General features: G+C 39.7%; 3 protein-coding genes across 18 annotated transcripts in view; 2 read left to right on the top strand and 1 right to left on the bottom strand.

Annotated features, from left to right (window-relative positions):
* The window catches only part of PCDH9 (protocadherin 9), a 1,094,858-nt gene that overhangs the window by 246,764 nt on the left and 822,601 nt on the right, over nucleotides 1-25,493 (top strand). The window lies entirely within an intron of this gene.
* LOC144588279 (uncharacterized) overlaps nucleotides 1-25,493 on the top strand; it is a 166,866-nt gene that overhangs the window by 63,888 nt on the left and 77,485 nt on the right. The gene's annotated exons all lie outside the window — the stretch shown is intronic.
* LOC144588278 (uncharacterized) lies at nucleotides 8,507-14,768 on the bottom strand. The gene is made up of 2 exons (XM_078390748.1): nucleotides 14,463-14,768; nucleotides 8,507-14,024 (listed from the first exon to the last, which is right to left on the bottom strand). Exon 2 carries the CDS (start codon nucleotides 13,633-13,635, stop codon nucleotides 8,632-8,634), a length of 5,004 nt encoding a protein of 1,667 aa, XP_078246874.1. The 5' UTR covers nucleotides 13,636-14,024; nucleotides 14,463-14,768; the 3' UTR covers nucleotides 8,507-8,631.

Raw genomic sequence — 25,493 nt, 5'->3', positions numbered from 1 at the left:
TAAGATTTTTAACATAATGCTTTTTAATTTTGGAAGCTGCATAGGTCACTGGGTAACTCTCTATCCCATTTATGTTATTTGGAGTCATGCCTAATACAGATGGTTCTAAAGTTTGTACAGCTTCATTTAAGTTTTGTTTGGCATCTACTATCCCCTCTTTCATCCCTTTCATCAAATCTTCTATTTTGCTAAGATTTTCATTCACTTGCTGAAACCCTTTTATCATTATCCTATGAATATTAATCTGCCATTCCTTTTCTATTTCTTGTACCACTGTTCCAAAACTTTGGGATTGAACAGAGCCAGTCTCCATTTGTTCTCTTGAATTTCTGGACTCCATCTCAGGCTTTGGGGTTTGTATAGACAGTACTATACCCTTAACTGCAATAATCACCCCTTAAATATCCTTCCACTGTTTCCACAATTTTATCAACAATCCAAACCCCTCATCATAAACCTCCCCTTAGATCTCCCTCCAATCTTTATCCAAATATTATAATGTAAGATTAACTTTTAACCCAGCAAATACAGAGTCAAATAGAACCGTGGCACAGTTTTTCCCCCTTCTTCTCCTGAGTTCAGCAAGTTCTATTATCAGGCTCACACGCAGTCCGCAATCCGACAGACAAAACAACAATCACCAAGTCTCAAACTGTCCAGCAGTTGTCTTTGAAGCCCATCTTGCGATCTTCATTAACCCCTTGATACTCCTTGGTCCAGTCGACCACGTCAACTCCTTTCTCCCGAGAACCACCAAATTCTATTATTTACAGTTCACAAAATCCAGGGAAAAGCGAAGAGAGACGTGTCCCAGCCAAACTGCATTCACCACCCTCAAGTCTCTTAAATCCAGTCAGATGGTGTTACTATCTGGGATTCTTTTCCAAAAACATAAGATTTATTTTTCTGTCTCAGACTCTCGGCTTCAGAATCAGCCTGGTGTTTTAAGAGTTCACTTGGAGAAGCTTTGTTTTCGCTTTTGAGTCAGACTGATAAGATAAACCTGCCGCCGCTTTTCTTCTTTCAGCCAAATATTTTCATTCTTATTTTCAGCTTAATGAGGCTGTTTCATAAATCAGAGGCTTTGGCTTACTTACTTGTTATATATTATTAGTTTATATTGATTGCTCTCCTCTTCCCCGGTAAAGGGTTCCTCACGGCTCAGTGCCAAAAATGGCGCCCGCTCCAGTCCATGCACGGTGATTTCTTCAGAAGGGAAAAGTCCGGGTCTGCCTCCCATTCTTCTCCTTCTGCCACTCACCATCTGCTTCAGAGAGACTTCTTCTAGACTCTTCTTCGATCCCCATTTCAAAAGGGGGATCCCAGACCGGAGGGTTCCAGTTTTTCCAGAGAGTTCTTCTCTGGAGTTGCTGGCAGCACCGCAACAAAGCCCCGCCTCTGTGATGCAAGGGTCATTGAAGGGAGATAGAGAGCACTTATGTGCCTAAAATGACCTAGCTACTGAATTCAGAATTGCACTACCCTGTTTCCCTGAAAATAAGACCTAACCTGAAAATAAGCCCTAGTATGATTTTTCAGGATGCTCATAATATAAGCCCTACCCCCAAAATAAGCCTTAGTTAAGTGAAACCCCCACTCTCCACCATTGTGCAGCATTGTGCATCAACCAGAAGATTACATGACTGTAAAATAAAACATCCCCTGAAAATAAGCCCTAAAGTGTTTTTGGAGCAAAAATTAATATAAGACAGAGTCTTATTTTTGGGGAAACATGGTATTCCTTTGGGGTTACTTCGTGTAGGGGCTGGTGCCTGAGGAGAAAAAGAAGCAAGGTAACTGATCTCCAGATGTTGTTGACTGCTCTGGTCAAGAATGTTGAGAAGTTGTAGGAGCTGAAGGGCAGAACATTTGAAGAAAAACCCAAATGGTGAGAGAAAATGGAGCTAAAATATCATAATTGTCTGACAAAAACCTAGAGAACTGCTTCTCTTCCACCTGTAAATTGCCTATCCAGGAAAAGCAAACACATATTTCTGAGTATTTTTGTATGCCTAAAGCTGAACACACCTGGTCTACAGAAGCAAGGGATCACTCAAAGGACTACATACATAATTCTTTAAAAAACAAGGCCACAACTTTATTGGTTACAGTAGCATTGTCCCTGGCACAGCATTGGGAATTGGATCCAGAGCATCGGGGAACCTGAATGCCAACCACACCTTCCTCAACTGATGGCTGGGTTTTAACCAGGAGTGTCAGTTCACCAGAGACAACACAGGTGTATGTTACTCCCTTTCACCCAGAGACAAGGCCAGGGCTGTGGCACCTGAGCTAGGCTTTGCCTCCAGCTCCCCTTAAGGGGATTCCTCTAGCAACTGGGGCAATCAGGCTCTTGCCTGCCACTCTACTATTCCTGGATCCACCCCAGTGCCTCATACTACCAACAGAGTCATGAAAGAATACCAAAGAAGAGTGAAAGAACAACTTCTTACAACCTCACATGTCCCAAGACACCGTAAAGAACCCCTCTAAGTAGTTACAGTGTAGACCCCCACTGCCAGAATAAGCTATATACACCACAATATCTGAATATGCTGGAGTCTGGCAAGGAGGAGGACTGGCTGAAGTAAACCAGCGCACTTTCTAATACACTGAGCGAATGGACTGGAGTAAAGCCTGCTGCATTCTGATCCACCTGCCCAGGTGCTGAATCCTGTCCACCTAGCTGGCCAAAAAGGAATCAGGATAGAAGGGACACCACTGCACCTGGCTCCCTGCCATCCCCAGTGCTAGCTGCTGAGGACACATGGAGCCATTATGCTACAAGGGACCTGATTGTGTGCCTCCTTGCTGGCCCAGGCCACTGCTCTGGCAGTAACTGGGATTGTCCAGATAAGTCTGGGTCTTCGCCTTATTAGGTGTTTTACAGTAAGTACAAGCAGTGCTTATTCACTTGTGAATATAAACATTCCTATAAATCTTCTGTCTAAAGTTTTTAAAACATCAGAACTGTTACAGTTGGTTTTTTAAAACATTGATGCAACGTAGTGTAGGACACACTGTTGTAGTAGTGATATAACGGAATGAGTGGAGTTGAAGCAGTGTTTGCTTGTTTGTTGGTTGGTATCGAAATAGTGATCTTGAAAGCACAGTAAGATCCTTTTCTCCCTCTTTCTGCAAGATTATGCAAGAATAAACATACGTAAAATATGGCAAGGAAATGACAAATGTTCTAGAAGTTCATTCTTTAGGAAAGTGCCCTGAATTGTAGAACACGGTGTTTCAAAAAGAAAGAAAGACAAAAATTCAAAAGCACTGAAGGGGAAATAAATCACCCAACAGTTCAACTGACCTTTGCATTTGTGGCAAAGAAACTTCATGCAGTCCACTGCTCTGTAATGGATTCTACTTTTACTTTTCCCAAGACTAAACAGTCTCTCTCTTTCTCTTTGTTTTTATTCTGAGACCTTCTGATTACTCTGATGTTTCTCTCTGAAAACTACTATAGTCCTTAAAAAGGAGAAGAAGAAGACCATTGCCATGGAAGAAGATTCCTTTTGTATGGAAGGGCCCTCTTTCTTTCTATTTTAGTTTGAGCTCTTACCTCTCCCAACTTTTATTTTTTCAGCTTCAATTTCAAGTTAATTTTATTTCCACCTTCCCAACAGTACAATTTTGCAGTAATTACTTGGCTTTCCTCCTCCCCCATATCTGCTCCCCCAAAACACTTTTCCTTTCTATGTCAATGCTGCAGAGCAAGTATCTGTATGTCTTCATATGTATTGAAGTTTGGCACATGCGCCTTGCTGTGGCTTGTAACTTTAAAACAAAACAAAATACTTATTTTCTTCTTTGTTTCCTTTCAAGTACCTCTCTCTCTCTGTGTTTGTGTGTGAACCACAGCATTTCCCCCCATTTTGATTTATTTTTACTCTGCTTTCCCAGCAGACCTGCAACATAAGTGCCTTTTGTGGCTTCTGTAGGCAAGACCATTCGCTTTTTAAAAATGAGTCAGATTGGCATTTGTTCCTTCATAAGAACTGGAGAGATCAACTTCACAGTGAAAGGATAAAACAGGCATTCATGTAAACCTTTCTTCAGTACCAGAGGACTGCTTTCAAAAATAGTTTCTATTATGCAAAATATGCAGGCTTACAAAATAATCAGTGGCATGACATGACTATTAGCTAAGGCTCCTTAAGTCTGTTGTCTTATTCTTATACCATATTGGGAACTCCTCTATTGAACATAGCGGGTAGAAGAACAGATTCAGGAGACCTGGGTTTGAATCCTTGCCTAGCCATGAAAGGTCACTGAGGGTATGGAATTGGTAAAACTACTCCTTAAATATCCCACTTACCTTGGAAGATCTATTAGGGTCACTGTAATTTATTTCTGACTTAACAATACATAACACACATATAAGATATCCACAGGAAGTATATGTCGAAGGAGAGAATGCAGATAGATGTTAGTTCTGCAGCAGTGCAATTTCTTTATATAAAAGCTTAAAAAGACAGTCCAGAAGAATATCAGTGGAACTTGTACCAGAATACCAGTTATGTATGTTTCCACTCTGTTTTTCCCTCTGTCACAAGATCCACAAATGCTTGAAACTGCATGCAGATACTTGTTCTTTCTCACCCATAATATGTTATAAACAATTTTTGATTGTCACTGCTTGTAGACTAAATTACAAACTGGAATATATACCTGCAGTACCGTTATCTTTTGTCACCTGAATTATTTTGCTTCATTATCTATGCTGAACAAAACTTACCTAACCTAAAAATTTAAAAATAAAAATAATAAAAATAATAAAAAATAACCCCTCCAAAACAAAACACACAGAGAGAGGTAGCATTTGTATTGTGATTAACATTAGCTGTCTGGAATAAATAATGAAAATGAAATGTCAGTTATTATGTGGATCATTATGAACAACCATATTCTCCATGGGATAATCAGGCTTAGGCACCTTGTGATTGGCTAAAGATAATGGAGCAGACCATTCGGATGTTTTGGCTTGTCATGACTCAAAAATATCTGGTGTTGATTTTATGCGTGCAAGACACTGGAAAAATGGGAAACACCTCATAAGCCACCATATTGATGCTGAACTCAACTATCCATAGGATCCTTTCTAGCTCTGCAGTTCACAGATCGTATTTAACTGCATTGATTCCTGGTGTAAATTTTGTGTAGGTGTGACATTAGAAAAGCAATTTATGGACAGTTCTCTCTCTCTCTCTCTCTCTCACACACACACACACACACACACACACACACACACACACACACACACACACACACAGAGAGAGAGAGAGAGAGAGAGAGAGAGAGAGAGAGAGAGAGAGACTTTCTGCAAGATACTTCCACTTCTCAACTCATTAACTTTCCCTCCAACCCCATGTTTGCAATATTCAGTTAGCATTCTACGAACTCAGTCCATATTGGACCTTTTGTGCCTCTTCCTGGTCTCCTCTCCGTAGAACTCATGGTTGCCCTGAGTGTGCTAGAAACATCCAGGTTTATCTTAAGATTTCTTGTGGGGGGTTATGCTATTTTGGCTACATTTGTTTCTTTATGATCTCATGTTTGTATGGTCTATGACTAGCTTAACCACTGCTGTGCTGTTACATACTTTCAGCATATATCAACTCTGTGAACTACAGGTGGCCTTTTTAACAACTCTGATCTGATCTTGCAAATTCAAGGTCATGGCTTTATGTTCTAAGTCAATCCATTTCATGTCTGATTTTTCTCTTTCTTGATATTTTCAACTTTTCCTAGTATTATTGCCTTACTACATTGTCCTTTGTGGAGTTGTTGGGACCAACGTTTGTTAGTGTAGAGTTGCTTGAACTGTAATCATTTTTAAAAGGTTCAAGCCCTCTTCCGAAGGTCTGTGGAAGGAGCTGTGTAGTGGTATTTCTGGAACACAGTGTACACACATTTTAAATTATAAATATACTCACCTAAGCATACAAAATTACAAGCATACAGCTTATCTTCCATTTCTCCATAGACACCTATGCATAACTGGAACATGCAGAACTCTTGTAAATGCTTTTAGTTGCTAAAGTATTCAACAACTAGATCAGAATCCCATTGGTATTCATGTAAGGTTTGCACAATTTGCTGTAGCTAAGTGAGGCTAACTGAAGAGGTGCCAGAATACATTTCAGTTGTGTGCCTGGTCACATGCCTGCTTGCATAGTGAAAAGTTTTCCTGGCAATTTCTCAATTAGCCACAATTTGCTGCAGCAAGTTAGTCAGGTTTTACATGAGTTACAGTAGGATTCCAGTCAGTCCTTTTTGGTGGTAATGTTATTATTATTATTTTTTGCTCTTTTTTAAAACTATTGCAACCAGGAATCATATGTTAGGTTTCATGCATTTTTTAAAATAAAATTCATTGTCAGTTTACTCATCTCTCTCTGTTCAGAAGCAGGTGTAGGGGCCTGATCACACTATCCAAAAATTCGTAGTTGTACCTCAGTTAGATTGTTGCATAAATTTCTGGTTACACAATGCACAGCCATTATTGAATTATATTCCCAGCCAATGGTATATCTGTGCTTATTTCCCTGTTTCTGGGAGGGTTCTGCTATTTTGTTCCAATGATGTATTGGATCATTCCCTACCAGTATTGCATGTGTGAATGTCAATTTCACTGGGGAAAACAGAGAAGGAAAAGTGGCAAAGACCAAGGTGCCATCTCAAAAAAGTGCATGTGCCCCACGATGCTTGGCAGAGGGGTGGGGGTAGGTACACCTGGCCTTTGCCAGCAGAGGGAGTGAGTGAAATGGAGGAAGGAAAGTGGGCAAGACCAAGACACCACCATAAAGAAGCACAGCCAACCTGTGGGGCTTGGTGCAGGGGCAGCAGTGGGCATGCCAGACCTTTGCTGGCAAAAGGAGTGAGGCATGGGCTGAGAGGAGCCACATGGAGGAGACACAGAACAATCCTGTATGGGGAAACTGTAGGGCAGGAATGGGCATTGGGAAAGGAGTAACATGGGAGGAAGAGTCTTGTGGGCAACATGCCCTGTAAGGTACAGCTGCCAGTGCCCCAGCTCCCTACAAAGCCAATCCAGAGTAACAAAACTGGAAGTGACCAATGGAGCAAAAGGCTCAAGAACTCAAGCCAAGCCATAAGATGGAAGGGATAGGGGCTTTAGTCCTAAATGAAACTCAATCAAATATCTCTACAAATCTAAAGAAAGGGGCTGCACTGTGCCAGGAAACAAGAGGGAAATAAATCAGTTCCATGGTGTAGCTGGCCATAAAGTTACAAATAGGAAGAAATGAATTGGTAATGTTAAAACAAATAGGAATGTTCACTCTGGTATATATACCATGTGACTGGAATTCAGTACAACAGAAGTATGGAATGTATTGTTAGAACTGGGGAACATTTGGCTGGTGTTTTGAATGTAGGCTGAATGTTTTCAGATTAACTGTACAGTGGCCAGAGAAGGGCATTCAGTGTGTTACTAATAGTGAGAAGGCAGGAAGACAGGTCCATCTGATCAAATTGCAGAAGTGCTGCAAATAATAATGTGACCAAATTATTATTATTATTATTATTATTATTATTATTATTATTATTATTATTATTATTATTATTATTATTATTATTATTATTATTATTATTATTTTATTTTATTTTATTTTATTTTATTTTATTTTATTTATTTATATCCCACCTATCTAGTCGATTGACCACTCTAGGCGGTATAACGACTCTTATTTACTTCATTCAGTTCCTAAGAATCTGTAATAAAGTAATTAGAGAAGCACAAGTAGGGATTTGATAAACAAACAAAGCAAACCCCTTTCTCTGCTGTCCGTCAGCCCAAATGCAAACAGCTAGGAGCTTTACTCTTGTCTGTTCCAAAAAGCCCACTTGATTTTAAATAACACAACACAGACATATAAGATTTTAATTGGTTGGGCTGAATCATCAATTAATTAGGTAGCGTAAATTCAGTACTCAAAATGCATTCGGTTTGGTCAGGAAAGAACATAATTTTAAACTGTCAAATAGACAGAAGTATTTATTAAAGAATTAAATCAACATAACTCTAATATAATATAAATAGATATTTGTACAATTTTTTTACTCTAAGCAGTTTCCCTCCCCTTCATTGCATTTCTCTAGAAAAATACTTAAACACATTCTCTAAATAAAAAAAATAAATTATTATCTCACGTCCTTGAATACAGCTGGTAAAGCACAGAAGTTTTTTAGTTGTAGGGATATTTCAGCAACGACTATAAAATCAATCATGTAAATGTTTCTTCAGTCCATCATAAATCTCCATCTTGTCTTCTTCCTCTCAGCAGCAAAAAACGAACTCTCTCCTTACTGTTTTTTAAACTGTCTTTTTATCTAGGGAAACTCCCACTCCCTTCGGCCAGCTATATTTTTTTTTCCCAGTTACCAGATAAGCAATGTGCAGAAAAAACTAGGTGAAAGTTCTTGCTGCCTAACTTAATTCCTCACACGCCCCCCGAAATTACACAGAAATTCAGATTAGTCTACTTATCTAATTTATAGTAATTTGATACAAGGAATTAAGAAAATATAAAACATGTTATATATCAAAACTCTACTACAAAAGTATATATGAAATAATGAAACACTACATTCTATGAAATTAAGTCAACGCTCAGTGTTGCATGAGTTTTCTTCTTCATACATTCTAGAAAGACTATCTGCTACTATATTCAATTTTCCTGGAATATGTTGGATATTAAAATCAAAATCTTGTAATGCCAAACTCCATCTTAACAATTTTTGGTTATGAGATTTCATACTTTGTAACCACACTAAAGCTCGGTGATCGGTTTGAAGCGTGAATTTGCGCCCCCATAAATACGGTCTCAAAAGATTCAATGCCCAAAAAACTGAAAGTGCCTCTTTTTCAGGAATAGCATAGTGTTTCTCGCGTTCCAGAAGTTTTCTAGAGAAATAGGATATCGGATAAAGGTTTCCATCTTCTCCTTGTTGTAATAAAACAGCTCCTAGACCTAATTCAGATGCATCAGTTTGTAATACGAAAGGTTTGTTGAAATCAGGAGATTTCAAAATAGGCGCATCAACAATTTTAGCTTTTAAGGCATCAAAAGCCTTTTGACATTCAGGAGTCCATTTTACTTTGACAGGTTCTCTTTTTCTAGTTAGCTCTGTCAAAGGTGCTGCTAAATTACTAAAATCCGGAATAAATTTTCTGTAGTAGCCAATTAGACCTAGAAACGAGCGTACTTGTTTCTTAGTTTTAGGAATAGGCCAATCATTGATAGCTTGAACTTTTGCTTGTATAGTTTGAATTTCTCCTTGCCCAATCAAATGTCCTAAATACATGACTTTTCCCTGCATCCATTGACATTTACTGGCTTTTACTGTCAGTCCTGCTTGTTGAAGTCTGGACAAAACAGTTTCAATGTGTGTCAAATGAGATTCAAAATCATTACTAAAAATCGCAACATCGTCAAGATAAGCATTAGCATAAGGTAAACCTTGCAAAAGTTTATCAATCATCCTTTGAAATGAAGCACCTGCATTTTTCAAACCAAATGGCATTCTGCGGAACCGGAAAGTTCCCACATGTGTGATGAAAGCGGTCTTATCTCGTGATTCTTCTGCCATATCTAATTGCCAATAAGCATTCTTTAGGTCAAGGATACTTATAAATTTAGCCTTAGCAAGGTGTTCAATCAAATCATCCATTCTAGGCAAAGGGTAAGGATCCGATTTGGTAACACTGTTCAACTTCCTATAATCAACACAAAATCTCACTTCTTCTTGAATTTCACCTGTAGCAGTCTTTTTAGGGACTAGTACCACAGGTGAAGTCCAAGTAGGGCTGATTGCCTCTTCAATAACTCCTAGAGATAACATCTTTTGAATCTCTTGCTCAATTTGTTTAGCATGATTACCAATTGCTCTGTATGGGCTCGACCGTATAGGTTGAGCATCACTATCTGTAGTGATTTCATGACTGACTAAATTTGTGTAACCTGGTTTGTCTGAGAACACATCTTGATGTCGTTCTAGGACCTGGTACAACTGATCCTTCTGATCTTGATTACCTGTTAAGATAATATTATCAGACCAATCACCCGCATCTTGCAATTCTGACAACATATCAATTTGTTCATTGGAAGAATGGAAATACTCAGCATGATATTGAAAAACCATTGCAGATCTATCTTTGTAAAGTTTCAGTCTATTGACATGGTAAAGAACAGGTTTCTTTTTAGAATCCAGCATTTTAACAAGATAATTAACATCTCCAAATCTTTGAACAATTTCTCCTGGACCTTCCCAGACCACTTCTAACTTAGAAGGTCTGAGCGGGTTCAGTACTAACACCAAATCACCCACTGCAAATTCTCTGTGTCGGGATTTCTTGTCATGATAGTATTTCTGTTCAGCTTGAGCGTTCATCAAGTTGTTTCTAGCTAACTCTTGAACAGCTAAAAGTTTCTCTTGAAGTTGTCGGACGAATTCTGCAACTGGTGCTGAACTAGATTTGACCGCACCTTCCCATTCGGATTTCAGGATATCCAAAGGTCCTTGAAGATTTCTTCCAAATACCAACTCGCTCGGGGAAAATCCACCTAGTGAAGAATGAGCGGAACTTCTATAGGCAAATAAAGCAAAAGGCAAGAGTTCGTCCCAAATGTTCCCATACTCTTGGGTCATCGTCTTGATCATACGAAGTAAAGTCTGTTGACCTCTTTCCACCATTCCGTGTGATTGAGGATGATGAGAAGTACTGAAGCTAAGGGTAATACCACTTATTTCGCAGATTTTCTTCATGAGTTCACTAGTGAAAGCTCCTGCTTGATCGCAAATGATTTTGGATGGAACACCAATACGTGAGCATAAGTCCACGATGATTCTAGCTATGGTGGTAGCTGACAAGTTGCTGATTGCATAAGCTTCAATCCATCTGCTTGCAGAACAAATGAAAGTGATGATGTACTTCTTCTTGGTCTTAGTAGGGATGAATGGTCCTAACACATCCATTTGTAGATACTTGAACACTTGGTCGGGTATCTCCATAACTTGCACTTCAGCCTTGGTTTGGTCTGTTTGGTGTCCTACTCTTTGGCAAACATCACAGGAACCAACATATTCCTTTACGGCTTTGGAAAGACCAGGCCAGTAAAAATGTTGAGAAATTCTCTTGAGTGTCTTTCTCATACCTTGGTGTCCACTGGAAGGATGATCGTGTGCCATTTCAAGAATTCTCAGTCTATAATCTGAGGGCACTACTAACTGTCGCACGGGTTGAGCTGCCATAAAATCCTTGGGATAGTACTCACGGTATAACAGTCCATTTTCTCCCCATAGAAAGTATGCTGACTGTTGGACAGGCTGTTGAGCGTATTCGTTTGCACGGGTTCTTAAAGATGCTAAAGAGGGATCATTAAGTTGCTTTTGTCTAAAGACCTCCGATCCTTTAGGAACGATTTCTTCTATTCCTGCCTCAATTGTAGTTGAGTCATCAGATTCGGTCTCAAAGAGCTGTTGCGGTGTAGACTCTTCTCCTTGAATATCATCAGGAGTAGGCTCTTCCTCTGGAATATCATCTGGAAATACTTGCTCTTGTTCATATTCTGAATCTTGTTCCTCATCTGGCTCATAACTTTGATCTGGCTCCTCCTCTTCTGGTTCTAAGTCTAGTTCTTCTATTGGTTCAACTTCTCGCATCTTCTTGCTCTGGGATCGGGTAACTACTTGAATTACAGGTGGACCTTGGCTTTGTATTTCGTCCAACACAGCGAGATCATTTCCTAGAAGAAAGTCAGGTTTCCCCTCATGGGTCAAAATATGTTTTACTCCAGTCCAGGACTTGTATGTAATTTTCAGATACGCGACAGGAATATGTTTTAGCTCATCTCCTTCGCTTGCATAAGTTCTTATGGGGCATCTCAAGTTATACAAAACCAAAGCTGGATCAAGAAACTGACGGCTTATTGAAGAAAGTTCAGCTCCAGAATCTCTGAAAGCACATAAAGCTACATCTCCGGATGGTGTATGCAAAAAAACAGTCTCGGTGAACTTCCTTATAGTCCAGTTCCTTTGGTAATCTGGTATTATGGTGTCAGGATCTAAAATAGAGTATTTTTGTCCATCAGCAGTTTCTCCGATGTAGTCTGAGGTTACAGAATCCATTCGTAAGTTCAAAACACGAGGTACACCATAATTAACTTTGGCTTGAGCCCCATTAGCTTGAGTTGAGGTTCTAGTTGCTCTTCCACCCTCTTGACTATGTGAATGTCGGATGCTTGACTGGAAGGGTACTGATGATGTAGTACTGTGAATATGGTCTTGAACAGTTCCTATTGACTCTATACTCGTATAAGCCATCTTAGGAGCACTAGGTCTGCCTTTGGGTTGTACTGGAGCAGATGTTCTTCTCCCAGGCTCTTTCTCCTGTTTAACCGGAATGTTTAACTTCGGACAGTCTCTTCTCAAATGAGAACCACCACACTCGAAACATTTGAGAGGTGGTCTTGTCTGTCCCGGAGCTATACTCTTACGTGTATCTTCTGTCCTTCGTCTGGGATCTTGCTCAAAAGACTCTCTAGTTTGAAATAAACTCTGTTTCCTGGGGAACACTGGTGCAGTCTTCGGCCTAACCGTCGGGTCAGGTCGTTTGAAGGAAAGTAACTCATCGGTTCTTAAGGCCAATTCTTGCAGATCCTTGAACCTCTTCTGCATCAAGACACTTCTGATCTCTGCAGGTACTAAAGAAAGAAAATGTTCTTGGTACATCAGTGTTCTCATGTCTTGGAAAGTACTGGCGCCTACTGAGTCTAGCCATTGATCCCCAAGTTTTTCTAACCTATCAGCCATTGCAGAGTAGCACTCATTAGGTTGTTTTTTCAGTTTCCTGAAATTTTGTCTCAAAATTTCTGGAGTGTATCCAAATTTTCGTTTGATATATTCACGAAAAATCTCCCACTCGACGTCCTCATTAGGTACAGTTGCCACAATCTCAGCAAGAAGTCCACTACATTGTGTACGAATCAAAGGTATGTACCATTTCTGAGGGATCTTCAAATCTTGGCAAACTTTCTCATACAAAGATAGGAATGATAAAACGTCCATACCCTCGTGATAAAAAGGTAGGTTATTTCTGTTCACACTGGCAATCGATTTGTCATATTCCTCTTTTCGCTTCCTTTCCTTTTCCATTTGCTGGAGTTTTGCTTCTCTGTACTGTTTGGACAACCTTAACTCCAATTCTCTGATTCTCTTCTCTTGATTTTGATTAGCAATAAAACTAGCAAACATCTTGGATAGTTTGTCAATTGGGTCTAATTCTTCATCCAGTTGGGATGCTGCTGCTGCTGCTGCTGCTGCTGCTTCATCATCTAACCTTACTTCTTCTCCTCTTTGGTCTTCAATAGCTTGATCTTCTTGAACTCCAGCCATCATCTCACTTAGTTGCAACCGTCTGCTTACTGGAGATAGATGAGCTGCACTTTCTGTATCAGCTTCGTAAGAATCTGAAATGTCATGCTGCAATAATGTCTGAAGACCACCAGGTGTCACTTCGACATCTCCTCGGAGCAATGTACCCCGTAGACCACGAGATGTCGCCCTTCTCCTTCTCTCTGATGCCAAAAAAGATGCAAAACTGTCCATGTGCTTTAAAAATGAAATTAGCACATAGGGAAAAAAAAATCACTGCAGAAATGCTTGTGAAGTTCAAGGAATTCACTCAGAGAAAAATGTACATTTAATAAGCCAATTTAACTTTAAAAACGTTCTTTCCTACCAAACTCCTGCATGGCTAATGTTTTTATCAAAGAAAACCCATTAGCTTTTCACTTACTCACACAGCTCTGCTTTAAGCAGACACTGCTTTTAATGCCATAAATCAAATATATAGTAGGCTAACGTCTTACTTTTACGATCGTTGCCTAGCTATAAATCTTCAAACTGTTGCCAGCAAAAATAAACAAAGCACGTGTTTCATCCCACCGCTGCCACCATATAACGACTCTTATTTACTTCATTCAGTTCCTAAGAATCTGTAATAAAGTAATTAGAGAAGCACAAGTAGGGATTTGATAAACAAACAAAGCAAACCCCTTTCTCTGCTGTCCGTCAGCCCAAATGCAAACAGCTAGGAGCTTTACTCTTGTCTGTTCCAAAAAGCCCACTTGATTTTAAATAACACAACACAGACATATAAGATTTTAATTGGTTGGGCTGAATCATCAATTAATTAGGTAGCGTAAATTCAGTACTCAAAATGCATTCGGTTTGGTCAGGAAAGAACATAATTTTAAACTGTCAAATAGACAGAAGTATTTATTAAAGAATTAAATCAACATAACTCTAATATAATATAAATAGATATTTGTACAATTTTTTTACTCTAAGCAGTTTCCCTCCCCTTCATTGCATTTCTCTAGAAAAATACTTAAACACATTCTCTAAATAAAAAAAATAAATTATTATCTCACGTCCTTGAATACAGCTGGTAAAGCACAGAAGTTTTTTAGTTGTAGGGATATTTCAGCAACGACTATAAAATCAATCATGTAAATGTTTCTTCAGTCCATCATAAATCTCCATCTTGTCTTCTTCCTCTCAGCAGCAAAAAACGAACTCTCTCCTTGCTGTTTTTTAAACTGTCTTTTTATCTAGGGAAACTCCCACTCCCTTCGGCCAGCTATATTTTTTTTTTCCCAGTTACCAGATAAGCAATGTGCAGAAAAAACTAGGTGAAAGTTCTTGCTGCCTAACTTAATTCCTCACAGGCGGCTCACAACAAAGGGAACAATAATAAAAACCAATTTACAAAGAGGAAAACTTTCAACTGCCGGAAGTATTCTTCTGCAGAAATGGTGGTTGATTCTCCAGTGATGACATGACAAGGAGATTACTGTTGCTAATGGATTAGCACTGAAATGTCCAGAGGATCTGTTTTGTTTTTTTGTTTTTTCAATATATTTCAAAGCTTCATAGCAGTTTCAGGAGTGCCAACCTCACTCTGTAACTTTCTGATTGAATACTGTGTGAACAATGCAACATAATGTCACATGATTCTTAAGGCATTCCAGGAAGCTTGGCTGGCAAGAAGCAGATTTATTTATTTTTTTTAAAAAGCCTCATGGCCCTTTCTCAATAAGAAGGCTTCCCAGAATGCTGTAGGAGGGATATGATGCAAATTGATGGATCACTATTTTGCAGTGCCACAGCACTGCAGGAAGTGCAGACATCAAAAAGTTGCACAAAGAACCTCACAATGCAAAGTGGGGTTTTCTCAATGGGCGAGAAAGGCAGGAAAACAACAACAGTAATTGAAATGCCTCCTTGTAAGGTTAAAAAGAGTAAACAACAAAATTCAAGCACTGAAATTTTACAGAAATTGGAGACTTCATTTCATCCCTAACCAATTGATGGATGGAAAAAGATAATTACAAAATATTTGGCTCTGCCTCAGTTATACAGCTCTAACTGTCCCCAGTTTCATTTTGGAAATGTGAAAGCAAGACACAAGAAAGAAGAAATTAGACCCACACAATGGAAAAAGGTTCCTGAGTAATTTTGTGATGCCCTCTTTGAAAAATGCTCCCTTCGTGTCTGTCATGAAGCCCGGGGTTTACAAGCAGATCGTTTGCTGTCTCAAAGGAAGCAACTTGCTAGGCTCATTACTTTCACATTTTCTCATAGGTATCGTCCTTCAAATGATGAAAGAGTCTTTCATTAAGTATGAGCTGAAAAGTTGTTAAAAATGATTTGCAGCACCTCTTTGCTTACACAGAAGTAAACTAAATATCATTACTCTGTTACATAGCCCCTTACCAGTGGTGAGATTCAGCAGGCCAACAAACGGTTCTGCAGAATCAATAATACATTAGCTACCAGTTCTGTAGAACTGGTGCGAACCTGCTGAATCCCACCACTGGCCAGGATCAGTGGTGGGATTCAGCAGGCCAACAAACGGTTCTCCAGAACCAATAATACATTAGCTACCGGTTCTGTAGAACTGGTGCGAACCTGCTGAATCCCACCACTGCCCCTTACTCTCTCTTTGCCTTTATGCACTCAGAGACCATTTTATTTTATTGCATTGCATTGCTATGGATTCATTTTCACCAGTTTGCCACAGGAATAACTACAGAAACAGCCTCTAAATGCCCAGTGAAGGCCATGGAAAAAGAAAAGAATTATTATTATTTCTCCCTGCCCCCAACTGAATTTTCAAATGTAAAGTGAAGATGCTACAGCATTGCATTGACGTGGAGTTGATAACTTATTCTCCACTGGGGGAGGTTTTATTCAAGAGGAAAAAATGGGCAAATTAGAACTAGGCAGGTAATAAATTGCTTGCACATCTCTAATGAGTAGCTACAGTTACTTGATTTGGAATCTTGATAAAGTCACCTAAGCTCAAATTAAAGCAGTCTTTTCTTATGGGGAGGAACAATGCATTTACATTGTGAAACCTGAACATTTCTTTGAACTATGACAAGTAGAGCATATCTCATCAGTTCAGCAATTTAGAACTATATTCACACCTACCATTAAAATTGTATTTACAGGGGAATGCTGTTCTGAATTTTAACTGCCTCTGAACCTACTAGATCCAATCCCATAATTAAACCACCACAACATCTAAATACACAAGTGATCTAGGCAGCAGATATATCCTTTATTTCTTGGTAGAAAATGAGAGGGAAAAATCTATTGGAAACATCCAAGAGCCAATTTATCTACTTTGCAAATCCAGCACAAAGCAGTACTGAACCAAGTGTGGGGTCGGTATGGGGGGAGAATTTTTGAAGATTTTTGTGAAAGGACTCAAATGCTTATGCATGTCTGAGTGTGACCAGTGACATTTCACTTTTCTTTGTGAAATTTGCATCAAAGTGCAAATAGAAATTCCTCTGTTTCTCACTATTTTAACTGGAGCATAGGGAAGTGCAGGAAATCCACTCCAGAGTCTTTATATATACATGGAACAAGTTGTGTGGTTCTTTGTATCATTCCATCCCAGCTATTCTATCAGCAGGGATTGTAGATCATACTGGGTTCACTGTATTTATTTATTTATTTATATTAACATACTTTTTTCATGTTCACAATATCATACTTTTGTTTAGCCCATTAACATCTACCACCCTTTTTAAAAAAAAAAGATAGCTGAGGCAAAGGTAAACTGATTGAATTAATTCTACAGTATATATTCATATGTAATATTTTAAAGCCTCTGTATACTAGTTTGTTGTACATAACAGAGTGCTTGTCATGCCACTTAGCAAGAGCTGATAGTGTTCCACTGGCATAAAGTCATAGGCTTGCTTGGACTGATTTACCTAGATAGGCTCATTGCAGACTTCATCTTACTTTTGCTCGTACTCTTAAGGAATTCCTTCACTCATAGGGAAGGTTGGCAAATTATTGCTTTATTCATAAAATTCACAATGCTTCTGCCTCATTTGCAAATTAAGTAATATCCTACCTAATACATGAAATTAATGACACCTCCGCCTAATTCATGAATTAAGCAAATGCTCTCACCTAATTATGAAACATCTTTCCCTACATTATGAAGTAAGCAAATTGTTCTATTAGGCAAAAGCAATCAATAACCATGATGGGCAATGTTTATGAATTAGGCAGAAGCTTTGTCACATTTACAGGTTAGAGACAGTTGTGATTTATGATGCTGCATCCAAAAATTATTGTTTATTTTTACTTATATTCTACCAAGGATATATCAATCAAGGAGGTAGACATGGGTCTACAGCCCTATGAGGTGCATTAAGCTGAGATACTATGTTTGGCTAAAGATAACCAGTGAGTTGCATGACTGAGTGGGTATTTGAACCTGTGTCTTCCTGATTCTGGCCTAACATTCCCACCACTGCATCAATGGCAATGTGTTATGGCTTTCTTATTGTTTCTGTTGCTGTTCCTGGTTTGGGCCAACATTTGTACAATATTAAATAGAGAAATACATCCTCTGGATATAGAGGTAATCTATGATTATCCAATGATCTGTGCTGAAGTAGCCTTGTGGTGCAGTGGCTAAACTACGGTAAAGCAGCCAAAACTGCTCATGACCTGGGTTCAATCCCAGGTAACCAGCTCAAGATTCACTCAGGCTTCCTTCCTTCCAAGGTCAGTAAATTGTGTTTGCAGCTTGCTGGGGGTGGGGGGCGCAACATGTAGCTGACATAAATAAACTGTAGGCTGCCCAGAGTGTCCTTTACATGCTATGGAGCATTATAGAAGCAGAACACATTGTTCTTGCTTTTTTCTTTTGCTCCAGCAGATTAATACGGTTACTTCTTTTGGAGAGAAAATAAAAAATACAAATTCACTTGGAATTTCATTTGAACTGAAGCCACTTATAGAAGTATTCTGGAAGTTATAGGTTTGAGTCCTGGGATTATGCTGAGGACAAGAAAGCTCCATCTCTCTTTTTCAAATGATGCCAGGGAGACTCTGGAAATTCTGAATGTGTTGTCTGGATGCAGCAGTGGACTGCATGCCGGTTGATAAACTGAACTTTAGTATACAAGATGACTGTCTTGCTGGTCTATTCAGTATGGAACTGGGAATAAAGCTGGTTCTGAGTGGTGGTACACACTGTCTGAAGCATCAGGCTTCTGCATATGTATATTTCTGAATACAGAGACCCAGGTGGTTACAGTGCCCAGATGTATTTTGCCTAGCCTTAATAGGTGCATGTGTTTCCTGGAAAAAGTTGAAATGGCCATATTGCTCCATACCTTAATCACCTCACATTTACATTTCTACAAGGAATTCTATGTGGCATTGCCCTTGAAGAGTGCTTAGATACTGCAGCTAGTATGTAACATCCAGATTGCTTTCTGTATGTGCTTTGTAGACCACACCACAAGGGAATGGCATCAACCTTGCTGGCTCCCAATTTTCCCAAAAAGAGAAAATTGCTGGTTCTTGTGTGAAATGTCCTGAATATCTGGGAACAAGGGCATCTCCTTCCACATAAATGTGGGCCTCGTTTATTATCTTCTTCCAAGGCTTGTTATAATTGTCACAATCCAAAAAGTCTAGATTGGTCAATAGGGCCCTTTCTGTGGCACCATCCTAATTAGGGCAGCTTTTTATGGATTTTATATAGTTTTACACTGTCCTGTGTGTATTCTAAAGATTGGTTGTTTTCTGATTAATTTCATTGCTTTGCTTTTAAAGTTGTGTTTCACCTTACTAAAAAAAAGAGTGACATGGTATATTCCAGTCTGTTTACATATCCTTGAATATAGCTTGTAACCCATGAATGGCCTCTGAGAAACTCTTGACAACTAGTACCATTAGTATCTGTGCTTGTCACTTCTGAATTGTTGAAATGACCTTTAATAAACACTGTTAAGACCATCATCATGCTGGTACCGTTTGCATTGTTACTGTATTTCACACACATACTTTCCTCATGTATCTTAACATTCGTCTACTGAAGCTACATTCTAAGCATCTGAAGAAACAGAGGGCAGCCTTCTACCCAGTAAAATGTATTATCCTTTAAGGTGCCTGAATACTCTTTTGTTGTCTCTCCAGCAACAGACTAACATTGCTGCTCCACAGCAACCCTTCTGGATGGATCAGGCTTTTAGGGGTTTTGCGGGGGGGGGGGGGGAATGTGACTCATACACATTTTAATAAACCAAGCAAACAATGAGTTAGCCAAGGGCATTGTATTCTCTTAGTAGCAGAAGCTGTTCTGGGTCTCAATCAGAGTTTCTCACTTGTTTTGTTAATTAAGTTCATTTTAATGGGAAAATCCTAGAACTGAATCCCGGGCCTGAATGTGGGATGCTTTCATAAAAGACATGCACTCTTCTTATTAATAAACCTGTTTCCTTTTTGTTAAAACTGTCTTAGTTTTTGACTTATTGCTGAGTTCAATTCAAAGAGCTAAGGATTACCTTTGATGGTGGAAACCCAAGTATCTGAAGAAACATGTTCTCCCTCATAAAAATGCAAGCCTGAATCCTGAATGTTGTGAATATCTGAGAGGAGGCAAAGAATGATCAGGCAGAGTTCCTTCTTAGTTGTGGCACCCTCTTGTGGAACTCTGTCCCCAAAAAGACTTGGCTGTTGGCTACTTTGATGTCCTTTAAGGGCCTGCAAAGCTCATAGTCCAAAATGGTCCCAGTCATGAAGGGCCCAGGTTAATAAGGGTTGAGACTATAGTGTATTAGCATCTTGAGGATCACAAGTGCCTCACCTTGTGATACATATTAAAATAATACAGTACTTCAATTAAATGTTTGTTTGTTTGTTCAGTCGTTTAGTCGTGTCCGACTCTTCGTGACCCATGGACCAGAGCACGCCAGGCCCTCCTATCTTCCACCGCCTCCTGGAGTTGTGTCAAATTCATGTTGGTTGCTTCGATGACACTGTCCAACCATCTCATCCTCGGTCGTTTCCTTCTCCTCTTGCCGCCACACTTTCCCAACATCAGGGTCTTTTCCAGGGAGTCTTTTCTTCTCATGAGATGGCCAAAGTACTGGAGCCTCAGCTTCAGGATCTGTCCTTCCAATGAGCACTCGGGGTTGATTTCCTTTACAATTGATAGGTTTGTTCTCTTTGCAGTCCAGGGAACTCTCAAGAGTCTCCTCCAGCACCACAATTCAAAGGCATCAATTCTTCGGCGGTCAGCTTTCTTTATGGTCCAGCTCTCACTTCCATACAACACTACAGGAAAAACCATAGCTTTGACTATTCGGACTTTTGTTGGCAAGGTGATGTCTCTACTTTTTAAGATGCTGTCAAGGTTTGTCATTGCTTTCCTCCCAAGAAGCAGGCGTCTTTTAATTTCGGGGCTGCTGTCTCCATCTGCAGTGATCATGGAGCCCAAGAAAGTAAAATCTGTCACTGCCTCCATATCTTCCCCTTCTATTTCCCAGGAGGTGATGGGACCAGTGGCCATGATCTTAGTTTTTTTGATGTTGAGTTTCAGACCGTTTTTTGCACTCTCATCTTTCACCCTCATTACAAGGTTCTTTAGTTCCTCCTCACTTTCCGCCATCAGAGTGGTATCATCTGCATATCGGAGGTTGTTGATATTTCTTCCTGCAATCTTAATTCCAGCTTGGGATTCCTCCAGTCCAGCCTTCCGCATGATGTATTCTGCATATAAGTTAAATAAGCAGGGTGACAATATACAGCCTTGTCGTACTCCTTTCCCAATTTTGAACCAATCCGTTGTTCCATATCCAGTTCTAACTGTTGCTTCCTGTCCCACATATAGGTTTCTCAGGAGATGGATAAGGTGGTCAGGCACACCCATTTCTTTTAGGACTTGCCATAGTTTGCTGTGGTCCACACAGTCAAAGGCTTTTGCATAGTCAATGAAGCAGAAGTAGATGTTTTTCTGGAACTCTCTGGCTTTCTCCATAATCCAGTGCATCTTGGCAATTTGGTCTCGAGTTCCTCTGCCCCTTAGGAATCCCGCTTGTACTTCTGGGAGTTCTCGGTCCACATACTGCTGAAGCCTACCTTGGAGAATTTTGTGCATAACCTTGCTAGTTTGTGAAATGAGTGCAATTGTATGGTTGTTGGAGCATTCTTTGGCACTGCCCTTCTTTGGTATTGGGATGTAGACTGATCTTTTCCAGTCCTCTGGCCACTGTTGAGTTTTCCAAACTTGTTGGCATATTGAATGTAGCACCTTAACAGCATCATCCTTTAAGATTTTAAATAGTTCAACTGGAATGCCATCACCTCCACTGGCCTTGTTGTTATCCAGGCTTTCTAAGGCCCACTTGACCTCACTCTCCAGGATGTCTGGCTCTAGGTCAGCAACTATATTGTCTGGGTTGTCCGGGATATCCAAAACTTTCTGATATAATTCCTCTGTGTATTCTTGCCACCTCTTCTTGATGTGTTCTGCTTCTGTGAGGTCCCTTCTATTTTTGTCTTTTATCATGTCCATCTTTGCACAAAATTTTCCTCTAATATCTCCAATTTTCCTGAACAGATCTCTGGTTTGTCCTTTTCTGTTATTTTCCTCTATTTCTTTGCATTGTTCATTTAAGAAGGCCCTCTTGTCTCTCCTTGCTATTCTTTGGAAGTCTGCATTTGATTTTCTGTAACTTTCCCTATCTCCCCTGCATTTTGTTTCTGCATTTGTAGAATGCAGAAAAGCTTTTCAGTATTGAAATGTAGTGTCATGCCAAGAATATGCCATGAAACATGATATTGACCAAGTACTCAGAGCCACCACCCAATCTACACCTGTCTTCCATGACAGCATGTTTTTAATTTGGTGCTTTTTCAGATTAGTTAGAATGCATTAGAATGCAAACACTAAGCAACTTGAAAGTCTGTTATCTGGATAGTGATGATTTAAATAATACTGTTCATAATTCCTTATGTCATCATTACTGTGTGCTTCTTAGCTGTCACCTAATCATCCCATTTTCAAAATATGCAGCCAGACTTATTTCAGTGATGTGTCCAGGTCAAGAGCAGAATGAAAATATGGCTTTGTAAAAGCAAGGATGCTGTCCTGCCTCTTTGATCCTTCCAGCTGTTGCACATTCAATTCATGTTGCCCCATGTGCAAGCACAAGGGAATTTATCCATTACTTTCAGCTGAGATTGCCTGAGGGTACATTAGAGGGATGCTGACAGGTGGATAGACATATTTTTCCAACATATCTGAATAAATGAAGGATGCTTGAGCCATTTGATAGAGGAATAGTTCGATGATCTCTTTTCATCCCTCCTAGTATTTCTCATTTTAAATATATCCTACAACCTCCCCCTCTCCCTGTCAAATCCTCAGTGACATTCAACAGTGATTTCTCTTTAGATCTGCCATAGCTCTGATGTCTCTCTGTATGTACAGAACCCCAGACGCTCATGGGAAGTAATCCTGGGGGCATCATTCAAAAGAAGTAAAAAGGTAAAAGCAAACCATAGTTTCAGTGTAGCCAGGTTGTGCATCATGGTTACACCTGCTCTATTAACACTTCCCACCAAACTATAAACAGTGCATATTGACAGGCTGCTTCCTACTTGCTTGGAAGCAAAGATGGTAATAGAGAAGCTGCCTCATACTGGAGGCTGGTAACTCTGATTTTGAAGTCTAGCTAGCTGATAGTCTGAATTTCCCAGGAGCTATCCAAGGTGGCAACATGATCCCTAAAATATCCATCTAGCCTACTATGGTCAATGTTCACTGGCATTGGCATTTCAGGTAGGATCCCACATTAGCTTGACTTGAGGAGCTGCTGTACATAGATGGAACTTTGGGCCTTCTATGTGCAAAGCATTTGCTCTTTTAAAAAAAAGATACTTAGGCTCCAGCCAATGGCTAAAATCTTTCTGAATACTCCAACATTATTCTTGGCATCCTTTTTTGAAAGAACGTTTGCACAGAATGGGAGGTTTTGCTCAGGATGTATATGTCATATTATAAAATAAAATAGCAAGCTGGCAGCAGTCAGCTGTCTTGTTCACATAGCTCCTGGAAAGGGGAAAACAATCCTTTATTAAACAGAGCAGTGATTTGGATAATTAGCAATAATTGCTTGCCACACGATTCCTTCCCAAAGTTAGCATTACCATGAGGTGGAGTGAGGCAGCTGCCTCAGACAGCAGATTTTGGTTGGAGTGTAAGGGTAGCAGCATTTTAGTTATCTAGTTTATTATCTGCTGCTGGGAGTGGGCAGAGATGCTTGTGGGATGTGTGGAGTATTTCCCTCATGTGCCAAAATAATGTGCCTGGCTTTCAATACTACACACTTTGACTCAGGTGGGGGAGGGCCACCATTTGCTCTTCTGCCTCAGGTAGGGAAAAAAACATAAATCCCTATTATTTCCAAACATTAAATAGAAGTTATCGCCCTGAAATTCTGCTATTTAATGTTTGTACATTTCTGTCATTTTTATAAACCCGACATCTTTTTCTTACCAAACTGCCAGGGCCTCAGTACTTGCCACCCTCCTTACTGTGCTGTTTTTTTAATTTCTAAAAAAAATCCTTATAAAGGTGTGTTAAGGTTGGGGACAGAAGGGTCTTGGTTGAGAGAAGGGTCAGGGAGGGAGGCCATATATGTGCATATAGAAAATCCTTTACTCAACCCTCACTTTGGTGGTCAGCCTTCTTTATGGTCTAGCTCCCACTTCCATACATCGCTACTGGAAAAACCATAACTATGACCATGTGGATCTTTGTCGGCAAGGTGATGTCTCTGCTTTTTAAGATGCTGTCTAGTTTGTCATCGCTTTCCTCCCAAGAAGCAATTGTCTTTTAATGTTGTGGCTGTTGTCACCATCTGCAGTGATCATGGAGCCCAAGAAAGTAAAATCTGTCACTGCCTCCATATCTTCCCCTTCTATTTGCCAGGAGCTGATGGGACCAGTGGCCATAATCTTAGTTTTTTTGATGTTGAGCTTCAGACCATTTTTGGCGGTCTCCTCTTTCACCCTCATTAAGAGGTTCTTTAATTCCTCCTCACTTTCTGCCATCAGAGTGGTATCATCTGCATATCTGAGGTTGTTGATAATTCTTCTGGCAATCTTAATTCCATTTTGGGATTCGTCCAGTCCTGCCTTTTGCATGATGTATTCTGCATATAAGTTAAATAAGCAGGGAGACGATATACAGCCTTGTTGTACTCCTTTCCCAATTTTGAACCAATCAGTTGTTACATATCCGGTTCTAAGTGTTGCTTCCTGTCCCACATATAGATTTCTCAGTAGGTAGATAAGGTGGTCAGGCACTCCCATTTCTTTAAGGACTTGCCATAGTTTGCTGTAGTCCACACAGTCAAAGGCTTTTGCATAGTAAATGGAACAGAAGTAGATATTTTTGTGGAACTCTCTGACTTTCTCCATAATCCAGCACATGTTAGCAATTTGGTCTCTAGTTCCTCTCTCCCTTCGAAATCCAGCTTGTACCCTTGCTTCCTAAGGCCCACTTGACTTCACCCTCCAGGATGTCCTGCACAAGGTCAGCAACCCTATTTTATTTATTTATAAATTAATTAATTAATTAAAATAAAATAAACCACACTATCTGGGTTGTCCGGGACATCCAGATCTTTCCGGTATAATTCTTCTGTGTTCTTACCACCTCTTCTTGATGTGTTCTGCTTCTGTGAGGTCCCTCCGATTTTTGTTCTTTATCATGTCCATCTTTGCACAAAAGGTTCCTTTAATATCCTTTAATATCTCCAATTTTTTAAACAGATCTCTGGTTTTTCCCTTTTTATTATTTTCCTCTATTTCTTTGCACTGTTCATTTAAGAAGCTCCTCTTTTCTCTTGTTGCTATTCTTTGGAAGTCTGCATTCAATTTTCTGTAACTTTCCCTATCTCCCTTGTGTTTTGTTTCCCTTCTCTTCTCTGCTATTTGTAAGGCCTCATTGGACAGCCACTTTGCTTTCTTGCATTTCCTTTTCTTTGGGATGGTTTTTGTTGCGGCCTCATGTAAATGTCTCCATCCATAGTTCTTCAGGCACTCTGTCAACCAAATCTTGTTCCTTA

This window comes from Pogona vitticeps, chromosome 3 (assembly GCF_051106095.1).
Source record: "Pogona vitticeps strain Pit_001003342236 chromosome 3, PviZW2.1, whole genome shotgun sequence".
Classification (NCBI taxonomy): Eukaryota; Metazoa; Chordata; class Lepidosauria; order Squamata; family Agamidae; genus Pogona; species Pogona vitticeps.
This window is presented reverse-complemented; position numbering and strand designations above follow the sequence as displayed.

Coding starts and splice junctions, on each gene's coding strand:
- LOC144588278 (XM_078390748.1), bottom strand. CDS start 13,635: ATGGACAGTTTTGCATCTTTTTTGGCATCAGAGAGAAGGAGAAGGGCG.